General features: G+C 35.8%; 1 protein-coding gene across 2 annotated transcripts in view; it reads left to right on the plus strand.

Annotated features, from left to right (window-relative positions):
* The first annotated feature begins 354 nt into the window (after positions 1-354).
* LOC142337718 (uncharacterized) overlaps positions 355-21,494 on the plus strand; it is a 29,972-nt gene continuing 8,832 nt past the window's right edge. Inside the window, exons 1-3 of one of the 2 annotated variants that reach the window (XM_075387176.1) lie at positions 355-1,321; positions 18,027-18,189; positions 18,337-18,433. In XM_075387176.1, the coding sequence (XP_075243291.1) occupies positions 687-1,321; positions 18,027-18,189; positions 18,337-18,433 (895 nt within the window). In that variant the 5' untranslated portion in view covers positions 355-686. The remainder of the gene's footprint in view (positions 1,322-18,026; positions 18,190-18,336; positions 18,434-21,494) is intronic. The other variant, XM_075387177.1, reaches the window with a different exon arrangement.

The raw sequence follows: 21,494 nt of genomic DNA on the forward strand, positions 1-21,494 counted from the left end.
TCTCTGGATCATGTGCACAGCATTTATATACCAATCTAGCCTTTGTTTAAAGCTCTCTATTCTCTGTGACATTATGCACTATTTTTTTACGTCCTCGCTCTTGTGATGTGCGGCTGAACAATATATAGTTTTATGATTTTGCGTCAGCCCGAAAATAGCCAATTTTTAAAAAGCGTTAGCAGAAGTGTTGTCTATCAGTTTTTAAAAGCATTTTACAGTGTTTCTGATTGTATAGAAAACGTGGCTGAGTGTGATTGGTATGAATATTTGTACATCGCTTGCTGTGTGTTTTTTACGCAGACAAAGACAGGCTTATTAACATTAAAAGTAATTTCTTTATTTGAAGAAGTACGACAGTTTAAAGCCAGTTGAGATTTGTTTGAAAATCGATTTTCAATTGTTCACAAAAATCGCTCTCAACTAAAAAATTGAAAATTAATTAAGAACTGTCCCCCTTGATAATTTTTTCGTTAGCCTCGTGTGAATAAGCCACATTGATAATAGTTTATTTCGCATTGTAAGTCAGAACTGGCCGATATAATTATAACGTCTTATGTCATATGTGTAAAAAATTTCCATGATAGACGATAGTGAACCGTCTATTACCACGACCCTCAATTCAATCTTTTAACAAGGAGAAACAGTTCCTTATTGTATTCGTTGGTTAAAGTGCGTATTATTCAACCATGGCATTTTCAAAACTTATGGAACAACTTCAGGGGACTATGAAGGTCGGGGGTGGGATACCCAGACAAATTTGGTCTGGAATGTATTCCGCAAATGGAAGCAGCGCCCACCGCATAAGTACTGTTTCTGATTCTGGTGCCTCCTTGATTAGCAGAAGTTTATCATCTCAATGCCATCAGGAACTCCTCCTCAGCAGATCGGAAAACCAGTACAATATAAAGTTCCACTTCAATCAGAAACGTCTTCACGGAACGATTCACCTTGCGGCAGAACTAAAAACCAATGTCTTGTCAAAGCTGAATATTTCTTCACGTTTGTTCTCAAGAGTAGTAAATGTCAGAATTGGAAATCTTGCTACAAGGAATGTCACAAACTCTGCTGTCACTAGCGAGCCTTCGATAAGAGACTATTCTTTGAGGCAATTGATTGATGAATTCAATAGGCAAACTAATAGTTTACTACAAAAAATGCCCACTGCGTCAAATCCGTGTGAACAAATAGGAGATGGATCGGACGTGAGAGTCCAAGAGCTGAAAGCTGCCCTTCGAATTCATTTCAAAGATCCGAATTGCTTTCAAGTTGTTCCTGTAACGTGGGAAGAAACGTCTGCTGAGGCCATTGAAATCATTACAAGGTAATGTACAAGCATGTTTTTTATCCGTCCGTTGTATAACAATATATTGTGATTTATCCCGAGATATTTTTAATGCCTATGAACCCAGACGTTAGCTAGGGTACCAGAAAGCTGCCTAAAGCTAGATATGTGCCGTTTAATCATAATTTGTTTTTAATAGCCGCCCTCATCTTCTCAGCCGGCTATTATAGCGCTCATATTACAATCCAAGAATTGGATTGTATTAGTGCTCTGTCTTTTTACGACTCGAAGAGGAGTATTGGAGAAGTCCTTTTTTTTAATCAATTTTATTGGAGTGATTTTTGAAGCGGGAAATGAAACGCGTGAAAAAATTTGGAGTGATTTTGGCGCTGAACAAAAGTTAAGAGTGGAGAGAAAAGAGAGTGGTTTTTGTTCATACCGCTGTTTTTGAGAGAGCGAGAAATTGATGTGTGAAAAAATTTTCTCTGAGCGAGCGAATTTTTTTTGTTGACGTGCGGCATTTTAAAGCAGTTTTTTTTCATTTATTTTGGTTAAGAGGTTTGGTTATGATTTTTTTTTTAATTTTAGGCTGGTTTTGGTAGTGGTTTGAAGGTTTCTGGAAATTAATATGAATTTTATGATAATTCGGAGTTTTTTAATGTATTTTGCTGATTTTCGGGCTAATTTTTGCGTTTTTTGACGATTATTTTGTTTTACTGGCTCAAATGGGTATTGAAGAAACCCCTTCTACTTGAGCAATTTTATGATAACAATTGGTTACAGTTTTGTGGGTAAGAATCATTTTTTTGTTGAGAAATATGACAAAAAAATGGCGAAAATTGGAACTATTTTTCATAATTTTTTTGCAGTTTTCGTTTTCTGTTTTTAGCTAAGTTTCTTTTTGTTTTTAAGAGCTTTTTTTCATAATTTTTGCCTAAAGTATTTTTTCAAAATTCACATAAGTGGTTTTTGTAAGTACTAGTTGTTTTGATGAAGTTGTTTTCGCAGATAGTTTTTTCGGGATCTCAATTTATAACAAAATTTGATCAGATTTTTTATCATATTTTAACAGATTTGATTTTATTGTTTTTACTTTTTTGTTTCATGACTTTGTTTCAAGATAATCACAAACTAATGTAGGCTCGTTTTCTTTGACGAGTAGTTGGATGGCGTGTAAATGGATTTTCACTTCGAGTCGTTTCCGGAATTCTTCCGGCTATGTTTTTCTATTTTTGTAAGATGTTTTCACACCTTTTTTTCATGACTTTGAGCTTTCAAAACGGGATAAACAGGTAAAGCTCAGCGGGCATAAAGTTTCATTAGAGGCCATTAGCCGCGTTTAGTAGTTCTTCCAGTAATTAGAGTGGTGAAGCTACTGGGAAGGCCGTAATTCAAGGTTAACAGGTTATTTTCAGAAGTTTTTGAGCCCAAAATGTTGCAATTTTTGTCTTTTTCGGATTTTTTGTTGGACCAGTCTGAAATTGAGGTTTGTAAAAGTTGGTAAAGGTCTTTTGCAAGACGTAGTTACATTTTATGGCCATTTTAAGAGCTATATGTAGTGCTACACCAAACATAAACACGGTAATTTATTCACAATAATAGGTTATTTTATAGTTTATAGTGGTAATGGAATGGTTTTCAACTTCACGAATTTTACCAATTTTTATGGTAAAACTTGCAGTTTTTTCCAATTTTCTGACAATAATTGTAACTATTCAAGTTTTCCAGCTCCAGGGGGCAAGAAATCTGGTCTAGGATTTGCTAATAGTTTACTGCAAAATTTTTCTTGGCCATGTCATAAGACAAATTTTTCAAATTTTTGAAAATTGTTGTCAATTTTTAGGTTTCTCTAACCTGAACAGCCAAAACATTTCCTTTAGGTTTTGATAATAGGTTACTGCATAGTTTCTAGTGGAAATGGGGAATGTGTTTCAAGATTTTAATATTACAAATTTTAGCGATTTTCAAATTGTAATTTTTTCTTTGACTTCCTGAAATTTTAGTCATTTTCCTCAGTGGCCAGGGGTTCGCTGCTATTGAGTTTGCTAGTATGTTATTGCAGAGTTTCTAGTGGCAACAAAAAATTTTTCTGTTTTTTTAGATTTCAAATATACGTAATTTTTTAAATAAAGCTTGCAATTTAAATTTTTTTGATTGTTTTCAAATATGTGAATTTATTTTTTCATTTTCTGAGTTTAACTATCTTTATAGGCCAACGAAACTTTTTAAATTTTGCAGATGAGTTAAAAGACAGAACTCCACAGAGAAAAAATGAACTTGAACTTTTTTTCAGACCTATTTTCGAAAAATATCTTTAAATTTTTCCTTTTCATTTGAAGCATTTTTCACATTTCTTTTTGAAGCATTTGTCATTTTTTTTCGAGATTATCTACCTTTAGTGTCAAATTAGTCTCTTTCAAGTCTTATACGTGAGTTATTGACTATATTGCATTGTGTCATAAATGGCGTTCAGGTTAAAAGCTTCAAGAGTTTTAGGAATAATTGTTTTTTTGTTTAGTTTGGTTCTTTTAGTTTCTCAACTTTCGAGGTTTCCTCTTTTTGGGCTGGGATTGTTCAATTGATCTGCTGGTTAGGTACATTAGGCCTGTTTTTCATTCAATTCCTTGGATTGTATTCGAGGACTTGTCCTGCTGTGTTTTTTTTTACTTCGTCGAACTTTTTTGCCGCTTTTTTGACATTTTGCGTGAAATCTTTTTGACTTCTCTAGGCTAGTTTCTCTTCTCTCATTCTGCTAAAAGTGAATTTGAACATCAGTTGCTAAGCAAAGCAATTCAAAATAAACAGAGTCGGTATAAAAAATTGAAGTCAGAAATAGAAACGGGATAAACACATAAAGCCCAATTTTAGATGCCCGCTATTTGAACGTCGTTCCTATAAGTCTTAGTTACCACCTCTAATGCTTATTGGCGTTGATAGTAGCCCCTGTAGCCTCTCTCTAAGAAACAGAAGTATGTTCAACTACGAAATGCCATCAAAATAAATCGGACTTAAAAAATATTTTTGTACAAAAATCTTTTTCTTTTCAATATATTCTATTCGTTCAATCCCAATCATGCTTATTGGAATCAACGGCGGCTATTTTCCGGCAATCTGCCGGGTATGGTTTTATATTTTTGGAATTTTTATACATCTTTGATATAATAAATGGCCAAAATGCAACAATAACCGGAATCACCTCACTCGAAAAAATAACAATTATATTTGTTCTTGGCCTTCTAATTTCTCATAACTTGGAAGCATGTAATACTGATGATGATTCGGAAATTTCCAACATGTTATATTGATTAACTAACCAATTAAAACCTGGAAGCATGCTATATTAATTTTTTTACATATAATTTTAGACCACTCAGTCAGTATTTTTTAAAGAACTTAAATGTTCATGAAAAACGTCCATTATGCCAAAGGAAATTATGCTTGATAGAGAGACTGGCAACTAAAGATGTTGGGTCGAAAATGGGAAAATTTTTGGGTTATTAGGACACATCTGGTGTATCCTCCGGGTATCACCTGTTCAAGGATGTACTGGAATCTAATGACACGTGCTCTTGGATGCTAGTTTCATCAAGAATAATGAATCAATCACAAATTTAGTATCATTCAGAAGGCGCTGATGAGTTCCCAATTTGAGTCATGGGACGCATTGAAGTGCATGCAAAAGAAATAATGAATCTGCAATAAGTAGTTTGATGCATTACTTCGATCAACATTCAATGCATAGATACTGAAAAAACTAAGATTATTGCATGAGGTAACAAAAGAACTGAAAGCTGATGACCAAGTTATCGAGTGATTACCATCAGTCGAATTCTTAAAAGTCACTTAGACAATAGCCTATGTTATCAAGTTCTTCTAAAACATTTGTTAATGAAAATGGCGCAAGGCATAAAACAATATTCTCTCTAAGAGCCATCATTCTAAGAGCTTTAGTTATTAGTCATCTACAATCGAAACTTGTTGTCAACTTAAGAAAATTTAATGTAATATGTCAATGAGAAGTTATTGTCTGTTACATATTTTGTGTTTGCAATTGAATTGACGCAATGCACTGACTTTCAGTTTATTGTCTCCTGATTAATGTTTTGTTTAAGGTGATATTAACAAACAATTAGGTTCTTGAAAAATAAGTCAATTTTGAATTGCTCTCGAATGAAGTTGGAAACAATTATTGTAAACATCTGTGTCTTTTTTAATGCAAATTTTTCGCTCGACCGTTTCTGAGCTTTGTTCTAGAACATTTTAAGTAACCTTTCCATGCTTGTCTCCTTCATTTTTGTATGATTTCAATTAATCGCACTCCAATTAAAGTTCGTTGCAAAAATAGAAGCGATCGTTGCATAGGATAGCTCAAGTGCCTGATAGGTGAGTGGTTAGTTCTGTCGAGGACTCCGGAGGTCATTGGTTGGAAACCCACCCAGGGCGGACTTTTTTGCACCCATAATGAAAAATTTATTTAGGGTACGGCCACTGAATCAAATTGCCCCTCCTGTCGTTCGACGTTAGTTGACAAGTTGTCCAATTTTGGTCGGTTTACGTCTTTTTATTTCAGATAAGGTTTGCTGTTTCAAAGTTTTGTGAATTTTGTCGGTGCGCTCATACTGTCAAATTATACTCTGTTGTTTGTACGTGGAATCAAATAAGTAAAATGAATATATTGTCGAAATTGAGAGGTTTTTAACTGCATGGCGTATTCCCCGTTTACCTCAAAGTAGAGAAATAAAACAAAGTTTGAACTAATTTTTAGTATTCGAAAACAACTTCGACATCTTACAGCGCTTTTGACAACCAACTTGGCCAATAGTTTTGAATGAGTGAAGTTTTAACAAGGAAGCTCAGTAATATGCGTTCGCACCTGAAGTTCCGACCCGGCTCATCCACATTTTTGACTTAATTGTCTAATCAATGGGGAAGAGATAGAAAACTTTCAAAAATTCACAATTTATTCAGCAAACCACTAAATGAATGAATTTATGGAGCATTAGATGGCCGATGAATACGAGGATGAGCGCTATTAACGGGAATACGAGAGAAGACAAACCTGAATTTCAAATAACTAACAGTAGTTACACCCAAGGTCGATTTCTATTTTTAAACCAATAAGATCAAAATGGCACTAGATAAAACCCGGAACAATACAAATTAAACTCTGCTGCACAAAAAATTCAGGGACCTGGCCTTAATGAAGCTCTGTAGCAATTCGACAAATTTAGAAGAAAGTACAAAGTTCAAAAATTACTTTTCATCTTCGAAATTATTTTCTAAGTGATTAAAACCATTAGGTATCAACTGAAATCAATAAAAAGTTCATTTACTCCTCTTAAAGTATAATTGAGGGCGCAGATGCAATTGAGTTATGTTCTGATCCAGAAAATATTGTACTACAAAAGAACGAAAAAGTCGGTCATTAATTGCTCTTGAACGAAGTTAATAGCAATTATTGTAAACGTTTGTGTCTTTTTTATGCAAATTTTTTGCTAGATAATTTTGCGCTTTTCTTGTAGAACATTCTTTGACTTCTCAAGTGAGTTTTTCACGCTTTCGTTAACCATTTTTGAGTGATCTCTAGTGCTCCGAAGTTGCTAATAAAAAATCGGTTGCAGCATAGAATTAAGTGACTTTTAGTGCAGTGGTTAGTGCGAGTGGCCATGGATCGCGAGGTCAGTGGTTCTAATCCGAGTGGGGTCAAAGTTTTGTGAACCCATAATGAAAAATTGATCTAGACTAAAGACCATGAATTGAAATGCCTCGCCTGTTGTTCAAGAGCTATTCTTCCGACATCTGTCGGTTTGTTTTTTTTTAAAACATCAATTAATTTAACGGGAAAAGGGAGCCGAAAAGCATCAGCATTTCACTGAGAACATTGAATAGGATCAGGTGCGCATTCCCGTCTTTTCAATGCTAAAAGGAGCTCCCCATTAAATTGATATTGTGTTAAGGAAATAAGAAACCAACATCAAAAATGGGCAGATATCCAGAAATTGCATTTTGAATGAAAATGAGTAGTATCAAAGTCAACAAACCATTAGTTGAAAACAAACTTATTAAATGAAAACCAACTTTTTTGCAAGTCATAAAAACCATAAGCTTTGCATCAAAAAGCAAAATTGATCATCTTACAACTTAGAGAGAGCCAATTGGGCTTGCTAATATTGAGGGTAAGTCATAAGGCTACAAGAAAATAAACACGGACAGAACTTAAAATTTCCCAAGAAATTTTACGAAACTACATTATTGAAACGGTTAGAACTATGAGACATTATAAATCATGTAACCAAAACAAATAACTAATAGAAAATTGTTGTAGGGTTCAGCAAAAAGTTGATAGGACCTGTCAAAATTAAGACTAAATAACATGATAAAATCAAGAACGAAAGATCTCAATTCCTTCCTCTAGATGTGTAAAAGAACCAATTTCATAATTTCAATTTGAAGCTCAATTTTTGAAATTCTTTCAAATTTTATAATTTCAAAAACAATATTTCAACCTACTTGAAAATTTGTTTTTGAAATTATAAAATTTGAAAGAATTTCAAAACTTGAGCTTCAAATTGAAATTATGAAATTGTTTCTTTTACACATCTAGAGGAAGGAATTGAGATCTTTTTTGTCTGAATATGTTGAGCAACTACAAAAAGGACGAAAAATACTGATAAAAATTGAAAATTCTTTAAAATTTGCGAGAACGATGTGGCAACCGTCAAAATAAAAAAATATCAAAGATACAGCGCATTTTCGTCAGGCCAGTTAGAGTTGTCAATAATGTGATAATTTGTCAAATAAACAAAAGAACCTCAAATTGCGCGAACGTAAAAATATCACGTTTCTGGAACAGGTATACCAAAGCCGAGAAACCATTAGGTAGCTAAGAAACCATTTGGTAGCTAAAAATAAAACCAACATACAAAATGAATTTTGCTGCAAACAGTGGATTTAGTTTACTGATACATAGCTACAAGTTGACAGAAGTAAGGTAAAAAAGATGCAAAGTTCCAAAATTGAATGTATTTTTCGAAAAATAGTTTTATACAAAGTCATAAGAGCCATCAGATGGTTTTAATTGTACCAATTAAAGAAGCCAATTGGATTTAATTGATTAGCGAGACTAAGTCTGGAGACTGCAGAAAATAAATTCAGGCAAAATACAAGATTTAAAATTAAGTAAACAAAAATAATTTAAAAGGTAGTAAAAACAATGAGCTCATCTTGAAAACCTAGTTCTCATTATGTTCATTTCAGTTCAATTCATGCAAATCGAATTTGCATTGAAGTTCAATTTGAAATCATTCACGCCGGAAATTTACCTAAAAAGGAAGAACAAAAATTGCGAAAATGTTTTGAAAAAAGATCATATCCCAATGCAACCCGAATGTGGGCGCCAGTTCAGATAGACAGATATAGGAAAAACGTGATATCATATTTTGAGTAATAATTGTCAGAATTCGTTCATTTCTTTTTATACGTCTTCTATATACTTGTTAAGGTACCATTCCTCCGATTGGTAGATTTGAGGCCCATTTTATTGGAAAATGTTAATTTCTAAATTTTGCTCCTGTTTTAACATTAGAACCCCTCAAAAATGAATTTGATTCCTTTTTAAATTTCCGAGTTATTTGGGAAAAACCATCCAAATTTAGATATGGCCTTCAAGCCAAAATTTTATATGGAAATTTCTGTTCAGTTAGAATACGTTCATTTGAGTTTATTTGGCACCTCATCTCAATGTTAGGGCTTTTTATAGTTATGATTTGCTCATTTGAACTATCTATACCTCTTGTGATACATAATATGTGAATAATCACTCGCTGGATTAAAGTACAAATAAAGTTATAGTTTAGAGCGAATCTATGTTCTTTCCAGTTAAGTTGAGTGCAACTATATACTATTTCATGCTTCTAATAAAACCTCTTTTGTTGTAAACCGTGTTTTAAATTAATATCTATTCGAATAAATCAAATGACAACATTTTTGAATAAAGAAAAGAGAACTTATCAAGTTTGACTTTGGAATGAGGAACGGCGTAAAGATTATTCAGCCATAATTAGTAATCAGCCGTTATTTTTGGTGCCACGACCCGGGAACATTATTTGGTTCCCAATAAAAGACTTGACTTAAATATTCTTTCTGTGGTTACTTTGATTTGAGTTACGAGTATTTATCACAATTACAAATAATGAACATCGATTATTCGAAGATTGAAAAACGTTCAAATGATCCCGACGACAAAGTGCGATTGGACAAACTTCTTCAGAAGATTTCTTCAATCAAAGAGGAGCATGGAGCACTCAACACAAAGCTACAGAAGCACAGAGTGGACGTCAAGAGTGATGTTACGAGATGTTGACAAATGTTTTTATTAAACATCGTAAGCTAGTTAAATGTTATCAAGCTCTCGATTCCACAATAGGTTCACTGAAAGACAACTGCAAAAGCGAAAGAGCTAATATATGCTTCTCAAAGGATTCCAGATTGCCTACAATAATCGAAAAGTTTGGCATCCAACTTTTTCAATTATTGAAATGAAATGAAAACAATTGAAGACTTTGCAAACTTGTTACAGTATTTTAAGTACTCGGAACAATTAGCTGGCCAAAAAGCAAAAATTCCTAAGCTCAAAATTGAACTCAATGTAATCGGGCGAGCAGAAGGTCGTGAATGCAGAGTTAAACCAGAAATAGAAAAGATGCAAACACTTCTTGAAGAATATGAAGAAATAGTTGACCAAATGTTAGATTTGCTAACAACCGAAGCTGCACAAAAAAGTCCTTCTCGGATTTCGAGCCAGGAATTAAGAAGAGAAATTGAGCTCTGCCTTAAGCTTTGGCTTGTTTAGGTAGAAAAATCGGAAGCAAAGCAAACTGGTTCAACGGTTTCTTTCGAAGACGAACAAAACAGAGAAGAAACTAGCTTCCACAGAAGTTCGATTTTAAGGAGCAATCGTACCGAAAACACAAATATAGTCCCATCAGAAGTTGACAATGACGATGCAGAAGACCAACAACCAGCGGATGGAGAAAAGGAAGATGATTCGTCAAATCAAAAAGTCAACCCATTGGAATTAAAGTTGAACAAACTTCCGCAGTCGGCGAAACCTCTGATGAAAAGGAGACTCCAATGCGAAGTCAGACACCAGACCATCAGACGTTGCTGACCAGTATCTTTGCAGATACTAACCGAGGAAAAGAACCATCAAATCCTTCTTCAAATCGTAGTGATAAAAGGAGGTTATCATTAGAGGCTGCAATCACTGGTGAAAGAGCAGAAATGGAGATCGCAGCAAGAAAGAGACAACTCGACATGAAGAAAAGGCAACTTGATCTATTAGCGGAAGTAGAAATTCAGGAGCTTGATGAAAGAACTCTTCGGGAGCAGAAAATTAGGCAAATGCAAATCGAATTAAATGAACTGTCGTCTCTTAAAAGTAGTAGCTCGATACATAGCTTACAATCTTTTTCCTTTAAAGAGTCTGCATCAAGAGTTAGTGACTGGGTTGACAATGTACTCCCCGAGGACTCCGTCTTTGCTCTTCTGAGCGCCGACGACGTTAAAAAAGAAAATCAGCAAGAACGACATTAGCAAACGCTAGCAAAAATGAAAGACATAACGTCTGTTAAGACTGCAGGTAACAAATACAGTAGTTTCTTGAAAGAAGAAGCATTAAAACCAGTGTCTAATCAAACCAAATAGATTTCTGTTAAACCAAAGAAAACGTTATCGTATAACCCATCAGCCATATTCACTCCGACTACACAGGCATCAATTCAACCGACCGTCGATCAGCTCATAAAACTTCTGAATTTAACACTTCCACAGTTCTCAGGAAGCCCTCTAGGAGGGCCTGAGTGGTCCAGTCTGTTCCTTGCAACTGTGGACAACGCTGGTATCAACGATAGCTTGAAAATGAATCATTTGAAGACATTAGTGACGGGAAAAGCCAAAGCAGCAATTGCTGGAATGGGCTATTCAGGTGAGGTTAATCATCTTGCTTGGGTAACTCTCAAGGAACTTTGGTCGAACACAAATAATTTTGAATGCACAACCCAAGCAAATTCACATCCATCAGTTTATTAAACCACACGATTCATAAGCCGCCATCATAAAGTATTTGCAAACAGTCTTAAACTGTGTGAATGTGCTTACCCAATATCATTGTGTCGGCGATTTAACCTCGGAGTCATTGCTTATCAGTGCTGTCAGAAAACTTCCACCTGAATTCAGATGGAAATAGTTTTTCCATACCGCTGATAGTGGAATAGCAACAGAGGATCTGAACTACTTCAGTATGCGGTTAAACAATGTTTTTTTTGTACACGATGAAATAAGTATGCAGTTCTCGAACGACAAATATAATGACAAACGACCAGACCATAATAGAGACAAATCTTCTAAACCTTCGACATCGGCATTAGTGTCTCAAAACTCAGCAGTCAGCAGTCCCAGTCAAAGCTCACATTCGTGCGCTTTCAATGATGGCACTCACAAGCTATGAAACTGCCCTAAATTCAAATCAGAAACTGTAGCAGAGCGTTACGAAACAGTCAAATTGCGCTTCTGCTTTAGATGTCTGGACGGACGGCATTTGATTAAAAATTGCAAGTCAGACAGAGCTTGTGATGTGAATGGATGCACAAAAACGCACAATCGATTGCTACATCAAACTACAGGATCAAGACAAACGCCCGAAAAGTCCAAAATTAATGCCTCAACCAATACCACTCAGATCGACAATAGTGGCTTGTTACAACTAACGAAAATAAAACTCAAAAATGAAGAGTCCGGAATTTCCACAAAAGCAGTAGTTCTTCTGGATAGTGGGTCAACAGTGTCCTACATTGACAAAACTTTAGCAGAGCAGCTAAAATGTACATCAAAAGGAAAAGTCTCAATGAACGTCAATGGGATTCTAGGAACCGTAGAGTTGGATAGCCACAAGTCGAACTTGTTGTTCGACCACTAAACCAATTGAAACCAACCCCATTGATTTTCCCCACTCACTCATCCAAAAATGGAGATAGGAAATGGTCAACTGGATTACAAAAGTTGAAGCTAAAGTATCCATATTTAATAGTTCTACCAGATGCCTCAATTCAACTAGACGACGTTAACATGATTGTTGGAAAGGATGCTTACCACCTCATGAGCTCATAGGACCAATTGAGAATAAATGAGGAGAACCGAGTCAACCATGGGCTGCTTGGACTGATTTATGATGGACAACCAGTGGCCCACTACCTAAGTCAGTCACCAAACGCTTAAATTGTACAACGCAACTTTCATGTGCAGAAGAACCCTAACAGAATAGGAAAGAAAATGGCGGGACATTGAAGCATATGCATCAAACAGTAAAACACAAGGAAAATCAAAAAGCGACAAGAAAGCTGAAATTTTGGAAAGAACTACTGTGTTTGATGGCGAACGATATGAAGTTGGAATACTGTGGAACGACATTGAGCAGAGGTCGTCAAATAACGTTGCATCTGCAACAGGACAGCTAAAATTTTTAAAACGTCCATTCAATAATCAACCTGAATTAAAAAAGCTCTGAGGAAACAATTCAGAACGACTTGAACAAAGGATTCATCAGGAAACTGGACTATGACGAAATTAATAAGACGAGTGACTGCCCCCAACGGTATCTTCCACATCACCCTGTTTTCAACCCACACAAACCAGAGAAAGTAAGAAGAGTCTGTAATGCAGCATCGAAGTATAATGGTCTCTTTTTAACGAAAAACTCATGTCTGGTCCCGATCTTCTGAGAAACCCTCTTGGCATAATTTTCCGATTTCGCGAAGAAGAGTATGCTGTGACAGCAGACATTGAGTCAATGTTCCTACAAGTTGCCGTGCGAAAAAACGAGTGCAAGTTTTTGAGGTTTCTTTGGCGCTCAGACCACAAGAGTAAAATTGAAACCTAGGAGTACAAAAGACACGTTTGGCGCCAAAAGCTCTCCAACTTGTGCCAATTACGCACTGCAGAGGACTGGAACAGATCAAAAGGACAAATTCCCTGGAGTCGACAGGATTTTGTTACAATCTTTTCACATGGATGAATTTTGTTTTTACATGGATGAGGTCTGAAAACGACGAAGATGTAACAGTGAAGTTCTCAGATTTAAAAGAAGTTGCCTAAAAACTCCTGGTTTCGAGCTCAAAGTACATTACGAACAGCGATGAGCTTAGAAAAAGGATTCCCGAAGATCTGCGATCTACTGCCCTAAGCAAATCGTTCGAGATTGAGCCACTTAACTTTTCAATTCTTGTTCTGAAATGGAATGTCGAAGGTGACACACTGGAAGTTTCGAGGACCTCAAAAGATATTACCGGAGATAGTTACGCAACGAGCGGTTCTGTTACGTGTTTCTTCTGTTTTGATCCCTTGTGTCTTTTTGTTCCTTCACAATGCGCATGCGAATACTTCTCAAAATCATTTGGAAGTGCAACGGACAGGATTGGGATAAGAAATTAAGTGAAGAAAACAAAAGTTTTCGAAGAATGGGCTGAAGAATTACAACAAGTTAGAATATTCGCTCTGCAGTGAAAGTACGTTATTACGCGACAAGGACGATAGCTACATGTCTTCTCAGACGCCTCCCTAGATGCAATGTGTATAGTAGCATACATTCGTGATAACTGTGCTGAAGAAGTGGTTGTAAATTTCGCTATGGGAAAATGGAGAATCGCACCTATGCGTCAGTTATCAATACCTAGACTCGAACTACAGGCAGCAATGTACGCAACACGCCTGAGAAAACCCATTGTTGATTAACATGGTCTGGTGTTTAGCAGAAAGTTCCATTTGACAGACTCAGTGACTGTTCTTCATTGGCTACACTCATCAAACAAGGCAAACAGTGTTCGTTGCAAACCGTGAAGCAGAAATTCTCGAGACCTCAACAGTTGACGAAGGGAAGCATGTCCAAGGAACAACTAACTCTGCAGATATTGGAACCCGTGGCATGCAAATCAAAGATTTGGAAGAAAGCGAGTGGATAACTGGACCGGCTTGGCTGCAAGATAAAACCGACGCATGGCCGGAACAACCACCTGTCTTCGACCTGCACAATAACAACAACAATATAAAATAAGCTGCCAATTTAGCAAATAAAACGCCGTCTGTTGAAATGCTAGTGATTGATTGGAGCCAGTTCAGCAGTTGGTATAGGTTAGTGAACACAATTGTATTTTGCCTCAAACTCAGAAAGAAAACCCTAATAAAATCATTAACAACTGACAACGAAATATGGCGCGCAGTAAATTGTTCTTGCTTGTCCATTAAGAGAATTTTGGTGAAGATTATAAGGTGTTACAGAAAGAAAGTCGGTTAAGAAGGGCGTCAAACCTGTCAAGGTTTGCACCCTTCCTGGACAATGCGTGCTGAGAGTTAAAGGACGACTAAAACATTCGAATTTAGCCTATGAAGACAACTACCCCATTCTCTTGACAGCTAAGCACAAAGCAGTGCAGTTTGTTTTGCAATCAGAACACAAAATGAACAACCACGAGGGCACCGAGTACGTAAGGAGTGTTCTACAGCAAAAATATTGGATCATTGGCTTACGAAACGCCCCGAGGAGGATAAAATGCAATGGTTTACTCTGTCATAAGCGTAACATTCAAACTCTGCGACCACTGATGGCTGATCTTCCACTACAAAAAGTAGAGGATCGCATCCACCTTTCCTCAAATACTGGCATCGACAATTTTGGCCTTTTTGGAGTCAAGCTGTTGAAGAACTATGAAAAGGTGGCGCTGCTTCTTCACTTGCTTGAGCACGAGAGCTATGCATATCGAAATTGCACATTCATTAGACGCGGAGTCTTGCCTTGCTGCTATTTTTTGATTTGTCGCTCGCAGAGGAATAATTGCTCGAATTTTGTCGGTGCAGCAAAGGAGATTAAACAATTCATAGACAATTTGCACACACAAGACATTGCTGTCTATCTGAGACAAAAGGAGATCAAGTGGACCATGAACCCTCCTGGAGCACCCCATTTCGGAGGAGTATGGGAGAGGCTAGTAAAAAGTTGTAAAAGAGCTATGGTCGCTGTTCTCGTTGGAAGATCAATATCAGATGAGGTTCTCACTCCGACAATGTGCTTAGTCGAGCAGTCGTTGAATGGGCGCCCTTTAACAGCAGCCAGTAACGACCCCGAAGAATCGCTGACGTCTATTCGTTTTCTCTTGGGAAGATCAAGTAGTTATGATCAAGTAGTTATGATGTAGATATGATTTGGACTAGATGGATATCAGAATATCGATCATAATGGAATACGCGTAGCAAATGGGCAAGAGAAAGCTAGAGAAAACTTGAATTTGGCGAACTTGTCCGGTTGGTAGACGAATCTTTGAAAAGAATTGGTTACAAAATGGCTCGGGTGATTGAAGCATTCCCCAATTCGGATGGAATAGTGCGTTCAGCAACAGTTAAGACTAATACTGGCACCTACAAACAACCAGTGGTGAACCTGGTGCCACTATTTGACAGTGTGTGTTTTCCAGAAAAAGAGCAAGGCCGCCAATTTTGGGGCCAGCTCAGATACAGATTTAGGAAAAACGTTATATCATATTTTGAGTTATAATTGTCTAAATTCGTTCATTTTTTTACGTCTTCTATATAGTTGTTAAGGTCCCATTCCTCCGAGCGGTAGATCTGAGGCCCAACGTATTGAACAATGTTAATTTCTAAATTATGCCCATGTTTTAACATTAGCTATAGAATAAATCTGGTAGCCCCACGAATATGTTAACACTGATGGTAATAATTTTTATACTAATAGTTGTGTCGTATCATTGTCTGTAACCCATCAAAATTTGAATTTGATTCCTTCTTTAGTTTCCGAGATATTTGGGAAAAACCATCCAAATTTGACCTCATTTAGATATGGCCTTCGAGCCAAAGTTTTGTATTGAACTTTCTATTCAGTCAGAATACGTTCATTTGAGTTTATTTGCTACCTCATCTCAGTGTTAGGTATTTTTATAGTTATGATTTGCTCATTTGAACTATCTATACCTCTTGTGATACATAATATGTAAATAATCACGCGCTGGATTAAAGTACAAATAAAGTTATAGTTTAGAGCGAATCTATATTCTTTCCAGTTAAGTTGAGTGCAACTATATACTATTTCATGCTTCTAATAAAACCTCTTTTGTTGTAAACCGTGTTCTAAAATATTCTCAACTCGAACAAATCAAATGACGTTTTTGAGTAAAATAAAAAGTTTTACTTTGGAATCAGTGCCGGCGTAAAGATTATTAAACAAGAGTTAGTAATCAGCCGTTATACGGAATACTTTTTTGAGTTCGGGAATTGAACAAAACTAGCCTGGATATAACTGAGCATCCACCGAAAACATCTAGTTCTCCTAAATATTCGTTAAATAGATATTTTAACAAATGAAATATTTCAATATACATCAAAAATAAATTTTGTTTTTATATCAGTTAAATTAGCGAACAACGGGCAATATTTTTATTCAAAAATTCTCTTATAAGAAGCACTTATAGCTAAAATTTTAAATCAACATGCTGCCGAATGTAGAAGTTTAACGACCAATAAGAAAATGTGAAAAATTGAATATACTCTCATTATCATCATACTCATAATCTTGATATTAATGAGAAATTCAGCTCGTTTTGCACTTGCGAATGCCTTAAAAACTTCGAAACGGAAAATTGCATCTTCCATCACATAAACTGCAAGCAGCGGTACGAGATTTTACCATCACTGAAAAACTATGTAAATCAGATTAGCATTTTTGTTTTTCAATCAAGATTAGCAGTGTTTTTTTTTAAAAGTTTTATCTGACGCATAAATGATTGGACAAATATATCTCTGGATGATATTTCTGGATACAAGTAGATTGACAAATGCGTCCGCGAAAATCTTGTTTTCGCTGAAAGCGAATCCGAAATAGTGAAGTCGAAACTTTGCTAGAAATGTATTGATCTTTAGCATCTTCTACAATGTATAAAGATACCTAAGTCTAAATCGGCTTTAAAAATTTGATTTCAAAACTTCATTAACGATAGAAGCCTGTCAAGAACTTGGAAAAAATAGTTAAATGTTAGATATATAATGCAAACAAGTGTCTTCCGAGATGGACGGACTGAGATTGTTGTTGGAGTTTGTCTAAAGAAACTGAATTTTTACTTCATAATATATAGTCCCGAAAGCATCTCTCATATGTTGTAAAGGTTCAGCCTTGGCTGAAGATAAATTAATGTTCTATGCTAACAGATGGTATAATACTGTGCTGCATCTTAACATCACTAGTCATTTCAAAATACAATTCTGACACGATGTTGCAAAATTGCTTCGAATATTTTCTAACATTTTGCATCATTTTTCTAACATTATGTAGGAATCTTATGAGATTTTGTATTAATAAGGCTAGAACGTGCAAGAAAACTGTTGATTAATTAGGCAAGAATTCTTACAATTAATGAGAAACATTCATAAGCGACTACTGAAACCGAAGTAAATTGGAAGGATTAATTACACTTAAGTACTACAATTTATAGGATACAAAATTAAAAAAAAGAACAGCTTCAAAAGTGAGTGAATTTACCCAAAAATGGACAAGGATAGACGTTTGCCATGAACTTCGTAAAATTTGTAAAATACTAAGAAGATATTTGTAAAAGATATATACTGTAAACGAGAATCTTGCAGGATCAAGATGGGAATTGATGTTTTTCTAGAGAATTGGCGATTTCAGGAACGAAGCTGTCCACCCTGTCTCAACAATTTCAAGGGCGAAGCGCCGATTCTATCCTTCCAATAGGCGTGTGTTTGCTCTAGTCCACAAACAAATGCCTACTCTGCCTCTTGCGTGTGTTCATGTGGCGCTCACTCACAAAATTGTTCGCTCATTGCAGGTAGTAGTTTTTAATTACAGTTAAAAGCTGGTATTATGTCTCAGGGCACTTTCGTTTTTATATAAAAATCGTAAGAAAAAGAAAGACGGTGTTGTTGATCTTAAGGCAACACTTGGTACTGTATCACCTTATAATGTCACATGTTACCAGGAGCTGGGCGAACTGGACGAACATGACGTCAAGTGGGACCCAAATTGCTTGGAGAAAGACAAAGAAGCTCTTGCAATTATGCTACAATCTTCGTACGGTAAAGGAATCTTCGTACGTACGAAATATACGTCAAATGAATGTAGGTTTGAAAACTGTTTTAAGCCTCCAAGTGCGTTTGAGGGCTAGGAATTTTATGCTAACCTAGCTATTTTGTCAAGTCATTTTTGGCCGAGCGATATCTTATGCAGACGGATGTAAAATACCCCTGAAAAGCTCTTGAAAAACTAAACCGACTCATAAAGATAGTTTTTAATTTTTATTTCTCGAAAGCAAATTGAGGCTAAATGTTTCACGCTTCCGACCTTATCACGCTTCCCGTACTTTTGAATCTGTTTGAATATACTTTAGGTGTATTGGGAAATTGATTACTTGAAATTGCTAAATAAAAATTACCTCAGAATGAAACAAATACTAAAAACGCATAGAATGACAGGTAAATTTAGTAAAATTTGAAATTGAGAATATGGATTCTATATATCTGAAAAAGTTTTGAGGATACTTTCAGATAATTAATTGCTCTTGAAAGGAGTTCATAGCAATTTTTGTACACGTGTTGGTCTTTTTTTGCAAATTTTTTTGCTTGATCATTTTGCGCTTTTCTTCTTCGACTTCTCAAGTGACTTTTTCACGCTTTCGCTCTTCATTTTTAAGTGATCTCTATTGCTTTCACTTCGAAGTAAAGCTTGTTGCTAATATAGAGTGGGTTGCAGCAAAGCAATAGTAAGGGCCAAATAGCCCAGTCGGTAGTGCATATGGTTATAGAGCAGGAGGTTAATAGTTCGAATCACGGTGGAGGTCAAATGTTTTCGCGCCCGCTTGTCGTTCGAGAGCAATTCTTCCGACATTAGTCTGTTTGTTTATTTTAACGAAACGAAAAAATTGATCTTTTGAATTCAGCTATGTTTAATAGCAAACTATTTTCATTAACATCGACTAACATAATTCGTAGAGTTAGAGTATCCCTAGTCGTATTAAATGGAAGAAATAGATCAACATTTGTATATTTAATTGCTCTTAAACGAAGTTTGAAGTAATTTTTGTGTGTTGGCCAAATTTTCGTTTGACCGTTTTTGCGCTTTCGTTCCAAAAAAATAAGCGTGTTTTTAGTGACCCGCAATCATGCTCTCAATGGCTATTATTTAGGCGCTCTTTTTTGCAATCCAAAATATTTGGATTGTATTGGTGTTTTTTGAATCGCTGTGTATTGGATTGCTGTGTTTTTTGAAATCTTCGCATTTTTTCACGCTAATGAGAAGTCAATATAGAGTGGTGATTTTGGCCACACAGATTAGTAACGGGAGTGGAAAGCAAGTACCTTTGAGTCGCGATTTTTTCAAATTACTTTAAAGGTGTTGCATTTGGTGATTGAGCACATTTTTGGGTTTTAAGAAGGATTTTTTTCACGTGCGTCAATTTGACTACTGTTATTTAGTATATCATCCCTTGAGGGCTAATAATATGATACATATGTGTTGCTATTAGTAATTGCTTGAATGGTTTAATGGGTAGGTATTGTTTTGTATGACTTGGACACTATTTGTCGTTATAAAGTTCTTGCCGCTTTGTTTAATTTCTGTTGTCTCATCACTTGGATTTTTGCATCTGTCTTTTAATTTCTGTTTTCTGATCAAGAGTCGAAGACATTAACAGATCTGATCAAAGCTTCGAGTTCAAAACTGTTTGTTTTCATGACTTTGACACTATTTGGTTTAAAAATATATTGAGTATTTTTTTATGTTAAGCGTATCTGCTGTACTTTTTGTTATCATATTTAATCTCTATAAGAACAGGTATCATTGTTTGCTAAAGGGAAATATTTTTTCGTTTTATTGTTGCATTTCAAAGAGCGTGTTTTTATGAATTTTGCATTAACGTTTTTTGGAAAAGTTATCGTATTTTTAGTTTTGCAATTTTTCATTGTTCACTTTGTTGTTAATTGCTCTCAAACGAAGCCCTCTTCCCAACCCTTCCCCCAGCATCGCTTGTTTCTTTTGCACCTCACTTGTACCTTTTGCTGTCTGATCACTTAGTCTCATTAGTGACAGGTCTCATCGGTTGCTAATGAAGACTTAAATAATCGGAATAGGTTTTCAGTCCGTAGCCATTCTTTACTGTGATTTTAACAATCTTGTTCTCAATAAGTGGTAGCGCGTTTTTTCCAATTATTTGTCGTTTTGTTATAATTAATCTCATTAATGAGAGGTTTCATTGATTGGTGATTAGGAATAAGTACATCTAATTAGTTGCGGGTTCTTGTTGTTTGCATCGTGATCTTATCGCTTATTCTCATATATAACAGTTATTTTTGGCCATCTAGTGTATTTTATTTTTGGTCCGTTTTTATGGCTCTAATTTTTAGCTAACTTTTCCATTGACTGAGATACCTTTTGTTTTCGAAATGTTTAAATTCTACACTATACTGCCTCAGTCCTGAGCCCACAAATGAAGTAAAATAACTAAGCATGCTTGCGGACAGGCCTTGTTGGAATCATGTCGTGGAACATGATATAGATTATTGCGCCCACAGAGAGCACCGCTGCGCCAAAAAAGGCGAGACATATAAATCCACTGCCAAACCATTGCGCCATCGCCACCATCTTGGCCAGGCTGATCCTTATTTGCACATAAATAGGTATTCTCACTTGTCTAAATCCCGAATTTCTCATAATAGGTCCCGTTTTAACAAACAAAGAATCACAAAAGTCAAGAACGTCGAGTTGAAACATGATCTGAAAATTTTAATCCAAATTAGGTAATGCAAGCAGAACACAAACGTTTCACTAGGCAAAACTGACCATTTTAAGTAAATATTTTTGATGACATTAATAATAAACATACAGAACTAACAACATTAAACTAACACTCGAACGCATCAAGACTCACTTCAACATTTCACAAACTCAACTTCGACAGGATGATACTCTCACAATATTTCCTGGTTCTTTTAACCACTGTAACTATTTTGGCCTCATCGGAAGCGCCCGACTACCTCACAGATGGAATCATCTTCCATGAAGGCCCTTAAATACTACTTGCTGAAAAATTCGCTAATGTAGAATTTCTGATACCTTTCCCAAACTACAACTTCACACAAAAGG

The sequence above is a fragment of the Convolutriloba macropyga genome, chromosome 4 (assembly GCF_964194025.1).
Source record: "Convolutriloba macropyga chromosome 4, txConMacr16.3, whole genome shotgun sequence".
NCBI classification, from domain to species: Eukaryota; Metazoa; Xenacoelomorpha; order Acoela; family Convolutidae; genus Convolutriloba; species Convolutriloba macropyga.